Source organism: Typopeltis vanoorti, chromosome 18 (genome assembly GCF_054136105.1).
Source record: "Typopeltis vanoorti isolate ZY-2024b chromosome 18, IOZ_Tvanoo_1.0, whole genome shotgun sequence".
In the NCBI taxonomy this organism is placed as follows: Eukaryota; Metazoa; Arthropoda; class Arachnida; order Uropygi; family Thelyphonidae; genus Typopeltis; species Typopeltis vanoorti.
Window position 1 is genome coordinate 112,867,656 of NC_143566.1, and position 12,310 is coordinate 112,879,965.

At 37.6% G+C, this 12,310-nt stretch overlaps 1 protein-coding gene across 1 annotated transcript in view; it reads left to right on the top strand.

Annotated features, from left to right (window-relative positions):
- The window catches only part of LOC150097080 (serine/threonine-protein kinase pim-1-like), a 37,565-nt gene extending 27,526 nt beyond the window's left edge, over positions 1–10,039 (top strand). Inside the window, exon 5 of the mRNA XM_090408123.1 lies at positions 9,936–10,039. Coding sequence (XP_090264249.1) covers positions 9,936–10,039 — 104 coding nt within the window. The remainder of the gene's footprint in view (positions 1–9,935) is intronic.
- Positions 10,040–12,310: the final 2,271 nt, after the last annotated feature.

The window sequence follows — 12,310 nt, forward strand, 5'->3', positions numbered from 1 at the left end:
TTTATACTATTTTCTCCAGTCAATGTCATCCTTCCATAACCATTCTTTCTTTTGCTGGCTACACATCGAAAGAACTCCTTAGGATTCTTTTTGGCTTCAATAACTAACTGCTGTTCATACCTCTTTTCAGCTACCCTCACCAACCAAGTCACCCTCCTTGCCTGGTCTTTGTAGTCCTCATGGGATTGTTTATTTCCACTTCTCTTATGCTGCCTCCACAATGCCTTTTTTTCTCTTTATCGCATACTTAATCTCTTTATGCATCCATCTCACACCTACCTTATTTTACCTTCTCACCTTTGGAATACATTTAGACATTGCATCTACTAGATATTTTTTGAAAATCCCCAAGCTGCATTGATCTCTTTTTCAGCTAACTTCTCATTCCATGCTACACCCGCAAGCTGTCTCCTGAGTTCTTCATAATCATCTCCTCCCCCCAACCTTGTAGTTCCACATATACCCTTTTCTCACAGAGGTCCACACACTGCTGGCAACCATCCAGGTAATCACCTCATAGTCACTCTCACCAATTGGTGGATAATTTGACACTTCATTTATAATTATATCCTCTGATGCGATGACCAAATCCAAGACCATCAATCCTCGTGTGCCCTCTGTTACATACTGTCTGAGGTAGTTATCCCTCAAAAACTCGCTCATTTTCTTTACTTTCAGTTGTTATCTCATCATTCCAGTCTATACTGCCATAATTAAAATCGCCCATAATGATCATCCTTTTCTTATTTACTTGGATAATTTGATTGTACATTTCATTATCACCACCATCCACATTACCTGGTCTATAACAACATCCCACCAAGTATTTGATTCCATTCACTTCTATCTCGCATCACACTGCCTCAAAACCACTGGCACTATGCATCTCTCCTTTTTGCGGACATAACTCTTTCTCTATCATCAATAGCACTCTCCCTCCCTCACAAAACACATCATAACCCTTCCATCTCTATTCCTGTCAGGATGTCGTCTTCTTCCAACCACGTCTCATTTATTCCGACAATCTTTGGGTGAACAGACGCAATCAGTGCAACCATTTCATCTGCTTTGTTTCTTATACTTCTAGCATTTGTATACAAGCACAATAGCTCATTTCTGGATCTATAGCTAGTTCCACTGATACCCCTCACTAGATGTGATCTCTCCATGCTCGACTGGGGCCAGTTCCCTTTCTGCTTATTCATTTTGGAACCCTTTTAAATTACAACTATTTCCTCTTGATCCCAGGTCATTCCTTTCCTGTCTACACATGCTTTCATCTCCTCTTGGAGCATCCACTTTGCTCACGCTGTTGTACCCCCCCGTCCACCCTGAGCTTCCCCGTTTCCCTGCTCCTCTTGCACTCCCCATTCTCTCATTTTCTATACTCATACCACTCACTTTCCCATTCATAACCACCTCTTCAATAATTAAAAACTAGATATCTATAACAATGGGCTCCCGTCTTGCTCTTCCACATCACTTCCCACTTGATCTGATTAATTCTCTCTACTCACTTCTCTACCTTCCAGCGGCAGTCTCTCCAAGCGACTCACACCATAACCACTCAAATGCAGTCCATCGCTCCCATACAGTTCATTTCGTCCTTCAAACTCATTCCACACATTAAAAAACTATACTCCTGTCTCCTCACACATTTCAGACAGCATATCATTCATAATCCTTGCTCTCCGCCTCATTTCACCACAATCATACCTAGGAAACACGCTCACTACCCTTTCTCCCACACTATTCTTTTATCCTTCCAAGCAGCCTCCTGATATACATTTTGATACGCTCTTTGTCCTCTCTCAAATCATTTGTACCAATTAATACAATTAACTCTTTTGCTCACTCCCGCCTCATATCCAATGCCTCAATCACTCTACTCATTTTACCACCTGGAAAACATACCGGTTTTGGGACCATTGTTCTATTTTAATGATAATGGAATCGGTTTGACTGGGGATATGCAACTGTTTTGAGATGATCAAAACTGGGGAGAAAACGGTGCAGAGTCATGCGGATGTTATGGTCTTACAATGGTACGGACTTGAATAGATTGCATAAATGGGGCAGTTAAGTAGAACATCGTTCAGTGTTGCAAAGTGTAAGGTTTTGAAATTTGGTAAGCAACGATTGGATGCAAAGTATATACTTGGTGGGGAAACGTTCAAGCAGATAAATGAAATGATATGTAGTAGTAGTGGACTAAACTTGAAATTCAGGACCACATTGCAAATTGTGAACACGTCACAGGGGATAATGGCCATGACACGGAGAAACCTGACAAGCAGAAATTAAGAGTTCATGATACCACTGTGTAAGGCCTTACTTATATGGATGATTGCGGACTGATCTGGTCACCAGGGTTTCATGCTGACAAGATATGTTCAATATGTTTCAGAGAAGATTCACAAGGGTTGTCAGTGGTCTTTATAATTGCGGAATACAAGGACAGATTGAGAGAATGTAAATTGCAAGTCCTCGTGAAGAGGAGGGGGGATATAATTGAAATATATAAGTTGTCAGGGATTGTTATCAGGTTGATATGGAAGAGATTTTTCATGGGATGAGAGAGGGGGGTACGTAGGTTTCCTAATATATCTTCGTGGCGATGAAGATATGTTAGGAAAAATCCAGAGAATATTCACAAAGGAAGGTAGTCTTTGGAATATGAACACAGATTGAAATAATTTAAATTGCAAGGCGTTGTAAATAGCAGGAGAGGATATGATTGATACATATGTTAGTCATGGGTTGCTATCTGATTGATGTGGAAGAAATGTTTCACAGAATGAGAAGAGAATAAAACACAAGGCTATCCCTGAAAAATGTAAAGAGGATGTGGGAAGAAGAGTGAGGAAAACTCGCTCTTTTTTGAATGGAGAGTGGAATGCATTGCCTGAGTGTGTTGTGAATGTAGACAGATTGAATCATTTTAAGATATAGTTGGATGAGCATTGTGTGCTGTAGTGTTGATCTCTCATGATCAGTGACTCCATGGTGGTCAGATGTTAATAATAATTGTTGGAATAAGTGAAATGTGATCGACAATGATGGTATGCTGATGGGAATAGAAATGGAAGTTGAAGGATATGACCTGAATCATAAGAATGGAAAGGAACTGCTGCCCATGATATCATGAACTTTATGTTCACATAAGGTAGAGATGGAAGAAGGAAATAGTGGCAATGGTTTTGAGGCAATAGTGTGTGAAATATTAACTAGAAGAGATGTTCAGTTGAATGTTTTGAACTAAATAGGCCTAAGGAATGTTGACTTTGACAAAGAAATGTACAAGAGCATTAGAGTTGAACACTGTAGGTGATTTTAATTATAGTAATATAAATTGAAATAAATAAATTGAGAATAAACAAAATGAATTTCTTGAGATTTGTTATAGCTGAGTATGCAAAGGAGGGCATTCTAAGATTGATAATCTTAGAACTGATCATCTCAGGATATGATTGAGTTGTGTGTTGCATTTCTCTCTAGTTGATGAGACTGACCATGTATACTCACTTTGATGGTGGTTAGCCATGTGAAGACTTGTTAGGAAGGGATATGTGTGAACTATAGGGGCTAGTGATTATGAAAAGCTTGCAATAAAACTTGGAGCTGTAGTATGGAATGAGGAGTTAAGTAGGAAAAAGAGAAATGCTGATTTTGGACACTAATCAAGAAATATTTAACTGCATCAGTGTGTGTATGTATTCCAAAGGTTATAAAACAGAAAAAGCTAGTTGTCAAATGGATGAATGAAGAGATTAAATGTGAAATCTGGAAGGTACTGTCGAGGCAGCACAAACTGAATAATGGTAATAATCAGTTGCACAAAGAATATCAGTCCAAGAAGATGACTTGGAACTAATTATATATTTGATTTAATTTTTTATCCGAGTGTAAGCAAACAGAGTTTTGTGCCTGAAGTATTTTCAGGACTAGGGCAACTCGTGGTAAAGGTGGGGTAAGTTCTGATCACTTGCCTTAGTATCTCCCATAATGTGAAGCACATCTTGCGGACATATATACTGCTCTTCATTCAGGGAAGGGTCACTACCCTGATCAGTTTCGACCTTTATTGAGGTCTCTTCAGTGGGAGCCCATGCAGAAGCATTAGCAAGGTCATCTCCTCCTATAGGAGCTGTCAAACGGTGTGCGACCTTTTTATTAAATTAATCATATTTAGAGAAAGATGTTGAAAGTTTATTTTCCACTTGGTTAGACTATAATAAATTTAGTTTGATCCTTTATCCAAGTGTGTGCAAACAAAGTTTGCACCTGAAATTATCTTCAGGACTGTGGTAAAGTGGTGCAACTCCTTGCAAAGGTGGAGCAAGCTACCAACATTCCTATCTCAATATCTCCCATAATGAAAAGCACATCTCCTTGCGGATATGTATAATGTTATGCATTAAGGAAGGGCCACACCCAGACCCGTTTCAACAATTTGAATAAGTAAAGCCGTCTCTAAAAATTCGTACGATCCCTAGGCCACTCAATAGTGGACGAAAGACCGTCCATCACAACGTTGGCACCACTCAGTTATGGCCTTCCACCCACCACTGAGCAGAACCGCTCATATTCCGGAGAAAAGCATTCACCGACAAACCCCCTCTCCGTGCTGTACCGGAAAGCACTTTCCCCGGAGACTCAAATTGCTCCCTTAAGGCAAAAACCTTAAAAGAGCGAACTCATATTAGCAATAGCCGAGCCCGAGTTAAACTTCATTGGCTACAGCATCACTACCCAGACTAGTTTCGACCTTTAGTGAGGTCTCTTCAGTAGGAGCCAGGTCCGAGTGGATATACCAGGCAGAAGCATTAGCAAGGTCATATCTACCTATAGGTGTATGCCCGGTGTTGTACCACCTTACCTCAGTATCACCTTACTGAAAGTATCTTCAGGTGCAAACTTTGTTTGCTCACACGTGGATAAAGGATTAAACTAAATTTATGATTGCATAACCAAGTGAAAAATAAACTTTCAACATCTTTTTCTAAATCCAGAGTAATTTAATAAGGTGGCACACGGAAGAGACCTCAATAAAGGTCGAAACTAGTCTGGGTAGTGGCCCTTCCCTTAATGCATAACATTATACATATCCGCATGGAGATTTTTGCATTATGGGAGATACTGAGATAGGAGTGTTGGTAGCTTGCTCCACCTTTGCAACAAGTTGACCGGTGTTGTACCACCTTATCCCAGTCCTGAAGATACTTTCAGGCGCAAACTTGGTTTGCACACACTTAAATAAAGGATTAAGCTAAATTTATTATAGTCTGACCAAGTGAAAAATAAACTTTCAACATCTTTCTCTAAATCCAGAGTAATTTAATAAAAAGGTGGTACACCGTTTGGCAGCTCCTATAGGAGGAGATGACCTTGCTAATGCTTCTGCCTTGGTATCTCCACTTGGACCTGGCTCCCACTGAAGAGACCGCAATGAAGGTCGAAACCGGTATCGGTAGTGGCCCTTCCCTTAATGCATAACATTATACATATCCGCAAGGAGATGTGTTTTGCATTATGAGATAGGAGTGTTGGTAGCTTGTTCCACCTTTGCAACAAGTTGACCGGTGTTGTACCACCTTACCCCTGTCCTGAAGATACTTTCAGGCGCAAACTTTGTTTTGCTCACACGTGGATAAAGGATTAAACTAAATTTATTATGTAACTTTTTGCTTACACTTGGATAAAGGATTAATCCAAATATATAATTGGTAGCACAGCCAAGTGAAAAAACTTCCATCAAGATGACTTGGTGAGTCATCTTGATGGAAGTGAGCACAGCAAAAGTTCAGTTCAGTTCAGCTGAAATTAGCAAATCAGCCAGAGAAAAATCCTGTTTTTTGTGTCTGTATTATGATTTAGGACCCCTATGGATTCTCAAGACTCGTCATGGTAGGCTGAACCCGGATAACAGCATCCTGGGATTAGCCGTAGGAATTTTGTTGCCCTATGCAATAGTATATTTTGCTGCTACTTCTGCATAAAAAAAACTATTTTAATGATGTCTTAAAAGCTATAATGTTATGCTGGGCTTCAACATGTCTGATCATAAATTCTAAATAGTAGCATTAGCTAATGAAAATTCATAATTTGGTGAAAAATGATCATGAACTATTTTTTACAGAAAGATTGAGAGAGAGAATTAACTCTTTAAATGTGGAATTTGTTATGAAAACGTAGATCTGCTTGGGTAATTAAAATCAAACAAAGATGAATATACTTGTCAAATGTAGAGTAAATGTACCTGCTGTAAATTTTAAATTATAACAAAGTGGCAATTATTATAAGTTAGTTTATTTGAAAAATCAGTTTTATTGCTCCAATATTCATTAATTTCACAAATACCATCACGCAACCTAAAAAATATTGTTCTTAAAAACCATGAGAAATCCATGAACATTGAAAAAAGTATAGCAATTTGTTCTACAATTACAGTTTATAAAAAATTGGATTAGACTTGCTAAAAAACAGTATAAATACAATCTTTTTAAATGTTTTTCATAGAGTTTGTTTCATTATTTTCTGGAGAAAATTAGATGCAGTTGGCACGGTTCTCAAAACAAATTATTTGAATTGCATGCAATGGTATTTTATTTGCTTCGCATACACCATTACTTTCATAAAAATGAAAAAAAAAATCACTGATCATTAGATTATTCCTTTTTAATAATAAGAGAAATATTTTTTAATTTTTGTTACAAAGTGTAAATTATTTTTTCACATGATGAATATGCTCGTCGAACAGCATTAAAGGTTAAAAGAAAGAAAGAAAATGTATTACTATTAACTCACATGTAAGTAATGCTCATCATGTCACGTAGAATGAAAAACTGCTAAATCACAGTCATATAACCATGGTAAATGTTTTTTTTAGGTTTTAGAGCATGTGTCATGTCTTAACATTAGTTCATTTAAATTTTCACTGTTAAAATGTAAACCTACTCTTTAAAACTAAATTTTTCTTGCTTTCACGTTCGTAAAATCACAAATAAGGACAGTGTAGTCTAATTTCTGACCAATTTCATGTTCTATTGAAATCATGGCAAGACCTTCCAATCGAGTTTCCGCCATTGTTGAATGCAAATTAGTTTTAATAAACTTTAGTTTTGAAAGACTACGTTCGCCGCTTGGGAAAAGAGAGCATTTAAAGTATCATTGAAGAGATTACTTTAGGACGGACTGCATTCCCTGGGCTCGCTCCATTATAAAACACGAAAAGATAGTTATCACATCCCTGTTAACACTTCACTGCGGACTGGTCAGATTCTTGCTTACAAATAAGAGAGAGTGCACGCGGAAGCAAGAATATTGATTGTCACATCGTAAAAAATTTCAAATTAATTCAGTCATTCTGGAATTTTATAATCTAATTGTGTAATTCTGTATTTATCAAGAATATATTACTGTACTTTCATTAAGCAATTTTGATAAATATGCATGTATTTTATGCTCAGATCAAGGTCAACTCACGGCCAACAATGGAATCGGAAATGATTATTATTATTTAGGCCTCCAAGGAGTCAAACGACTGATCGCAGGAAACAGTCTATTAAGACTCATCACGGGTGGTCCCTCCTAGGAAACACAGTCTATCATACCACTCCTTAAACTCATTGACCGTTCTCGCTCTTACCACTATCAGGCAATGCATTCCACCTTTCAACCGCCCTCCATGCAAAGAAACCACTCCTCACCCTCTTGCTCACGGTTTCCTTTCGTAACTTCTAGAGATGGCCCCTTGTCATCACTCCTTCCCACTGTTCAACCAAGCGAAAAAACTCCCCAGTGTCAACCCTGTAACCACCTCTCAACAGTTTAAAAGTCTCAGTCATATCACCTCTCCTTCTTCTATCCACCAAACTCTGCAGTCCACATTCCCTGGCTGATCTTCATAACTAACATTGACCAGTCCTGAAACCATCTTTGTTATCTGCCTTTGCACCCTTTCCACAGTTAACTTATCCCCTTCAAATCCGGGGGACCAAATCTGAGAACAATAGTCTAAGTGTGGTCTGATCAGGGTCTTATACAACGGAATGATAACTCTTTTATCTCTGCAGGTCAGAGTCCTTCTCATTATTGCATCAATCCTTTGTGTTACCTTCACCACCTTTGCAATATCTAATCTGAATTTCAGGTTTCTATCGATCATCAACCCCAGATCTCTTGTCTCCTCTGGAGGAAGTAGTGTTGCTCCTGCAATAGGGTATTCAGCGTCCTATCGATGTGTCCCAAACCTTAAGACCTTGCATTTTGCTGCATTAAACCTACACCATCATTCATTGGCCATCTGTCTAGCTTATTCAAATCCTCTTGCAGGGCTACCACATCTGCACTATTACTAATAATCCTTCCCAGCTTCACATCATCCACAAACAACTGAAAATCCCTTGCAATACACTGACAGTGTCATTGATATAAAGGTTATACAGTATAGGTCCCAGTAGTAGTATTATTACCTGGCACTTTCAGGGAGTCCAAAGACTCATCAAGGGAGGGCGCCTATTCTCCAACTGTCTAAAACTACAACGAACCGCAACTACATCAACGCCATCTAACGCCCACCACCATCACTAGTATTTACACAATCATCCATTCCCACAGCGGGATTCGAACCTGCAGCCTTTTGGCTGGAGAGCAAATATGCTAACCACTCAGCCAACCAGGCCTCTGCTATTGTCACATCATCTGATATTAATACTGAACGTGAGATATTAAACAAATTATAATACTACATTATTTTAAATGATTATGATTTTTAAAAAATATACAGTCCAATAAAGTTTTAATATGTAAAAATTAACTAACGACATCCTGAAGTCTCCGGTTTCAATAAATAAGTAATAAATTACTTAAATTAAGGGGATATTAAATCCCACATAGTTTTAAAACCGAATAAGAAACTCGAAGATTGGAATCAGAGAGTTTCTTGCCGAATATAGTAAACTATAAAGTATCGGTGACTACTAGCGTGAGCTAATGCAAGTAGTTTATATAGTTTACTATATTCGGCATGAAACTCTCTGATTCCAATCTTTGAGTTTCTTATTCGGTTTTAAAACAATGTGGGATTTAATATCCCCTTAATTTAAGTAATGTTTTCATTGCCGAAATGAAGCTTATTAGCTCTTTATATTTAAGTAATAAATTACTTTTTTGTAATTTATTTTTCGAATAATTTAGGCCAATATTTCCGTCCTGTGCAAATGCACTAGTTGCACAGTCGGTAGAACCTGCCCTGACGGTACCATACCACGCCTTGAAATCATCCACCATTCTTGCTCTTAGTTAATGCATTCTACAATTCAACCACCCTCAATTTGAAGAAGCCACTTTTCATCACCTTACTCCTGCCTTCCTTTTGCACCTTCCAGGGACGGCTCCTCGTTGTCTCTCCTTCCACTTGTTCTACCAAAAATAACTCCCCAGCAACTACCTCTCAAGAATGTGGTAAGTAGATAGAAGAATAATTATGGCAAGATGGTGTTTAATAGATTATAAATGTAGATAGGTAAGTGCTGGAGCATATAGTTGAGGCATTCAGCGAGCAGCTTATATGGGTGTTTCATCACTATCATCAATGTGAAATCATCAGAAGCTGAAGTATAGGACTTGCTGACAATCAGTACATGTTATACATATGTCACCATCAGCTATGAGTAATTAAATTCATTCCCCACCTAAAGACAATCACAAACATTCATGCCCACAGCAAAATTCAAACCCGTAACTTGGCCTATTGGTTAGCAGGTTTGCTAACAATAGTCCAAGCAGGCTGGCAAGGTATTATTACTAATATATGCAGTTAGTACTACTAACTTTTCTCATCTTTATTTTAAAACAGAATTTGTGACACTTATGTTAAATTTAGCAAAATGCCTAGAAGAAATAATCACATTTTGTTTTTTTTTTCTCTTCAGAATGTCAAGATCTAATATGGAAGTGCCTCTCTTATGAACCTAAAAATCGACCACATCTGGAAGATATTATTCATCATCCCTGGATGAGGAAATTAGATCACTGACAACTTTTAGTGATATTTCAATTTGATTTTGTTTAAACTGTGATTGGTTATTGGATCTGGTGTTAATGATTGTCGGAAACTACATTGAAGATTTTTGGGGGGCATGTGGTTCAACTGTGAGTGCTGCAGTGAAATTACCATATATATTTTCCTTCAGTGGTGTATTTTAAACTATATGTATGACAAATGGACAGCTTGGTATAAACCCAAGCAAGAAATTTTTATCAAAGTTTTTAAGTCTTCGGAGAAACCATTAGTGATGTGGACTACATCCGTAATGATTAATCACGCTTAACAAGAAAGGGAGAGACTAGAGTCTGGAGACATCATTTTGTTTGATATATATATTTACATCCTGTTAATGTTACATTGTTTACAAAATATGACAATCTGAGTTTTTTTTTTGTAAGCTAAGCCTTCTCATCTGCATACGAGACATTAAAGACTAGCTACTTGAATCGAAATGCCATTTTTAAAGGTTCTTTGCATGCATCAATGGATTCACACAGTTTTTCCACCCAGAGGAAAAATACTTCATCCTTTTGACATAACATGGTATCACTGCCACCTCCGTACTTCAGTAATTAATTGCTGTTGGCTGCATTATTCGAATGATATCTTTGTTTTTGCTTCGACTTGTGACATAAGAAATAAAAAAAAATCAATTTCATACTTTTCATATCTAGCAACTAATTCAGAAAATATGATGGCAGAAGAGCTGAAAGAAATCAACTTAACACTGAAAATCTGAAAAGTATTAAGAGAAAGGATTATTAAACTTTCATTGTTAACTTATGACTGAAAGAAAGGTAAATAAATATCCATTTTTATTTTAAAAGCCATGTTTACTCTTTTTTTATCATTGGTCTGCTTCTGGAAGTCCAGTATTCATTAAAGTGGACCTTTTTTAGCCATTCTTACTTAACACCTATATCTCAAAGTACATACTAATATTGCTAGAATGCACACCGTATTAAAGGATAGTATATGAAAAGAACCTAGACCTTTATGCTTACTAAATGCATCCTATATTTTCTTCAGATGACCAAGTTCTGTCTTCACTAGCCATAAGTTACAAAATGTTGTATCTATTATATCTTCTTTCATCTTCTTATTCCTCAAATTTTGAAGACTGCATTCTTTCAGTCTGTCCTCATATATACACAGTTCATTATTATGCCACTTGATATTATTTATTATTATTATTTGACACCTAAAGGAAGTCCATAGACTCATCGAGGGAGGGGCACCTGCTCTACAGCTCTCTCCAACTACACCAACGCCATCTACCGCCTACCACCACCACCACTAGTTTTTTTTCACAGACAATCACAAACATCGATGCCCACGGTGGGATTCGAACCAGCAGTCTTTTTGGGTGGAATGAGCCCAACTTTATCCAAAAGTTTAGGCATATACTAGATATCATTGTGTGAGATGTCCCTAAAAGTACAGTTTTCTAAAATTATAAGCTATAAAAAAATCCGATAACGCCTTTTATTCTCTTATAGGGAGTAGGCAAGGCCTTTAAACCCTATCTAGCGTTTTGAAGACTGAGTGGAACGTTCAATCTCTACAGGTAGCCAATCAGAGATAGCTGACCCATGTCCATCACTCTGAGTCAAGTCTTCAACTGTCTTTACCCATCTGTTTGGAACCCAGATAATATCTGCAGAGCACTCGAAGTTGTGCTTTTATCAGACTTGTAAAAGTGGAAAATATTTATCTTTTTTCCCTGGTTAGTGTGTGCATTGCCATTATCTGACATGATGCTTTTCAACCACCTCACAGAGATTGCAGATCAACATTTAGGATGCTTTGGGAACTAATCTGCATGAGGAGTGTGATCATCAGTTGAGTACCCAGTCCTCATCTCTTAAACATAAATAAGGTGATGCAAAATTGACACAGTTAAGCAGGAGGAAAAGAGGAAGAAGACTTTGAAGAGAGTTCTATACTAACAGTAAAGACATAAAGAAAAAAGCTACTATCAAGGAGCAAGGAACTAGACTCGCTGGCAGTGCATAAGAATTATCAAGAGGTACAGTTGATTGCAAGTGAAAGGTCACAGTAATCAGAACTTAACTATGTAATAATTTGGGTTTCTGTTCTTCAGGTATGCTCTAGTCGAATGCAGAAATTGCTTCCATCTGTACACAGTTCACTGCAGGTAGGATTGCAACCTAATGACACCCGTAATTGAAATAGAGGAACCTCAGTTGATTATATAGGCAACAATCTTCATAACTTATTTTAATGGTATTACAACAA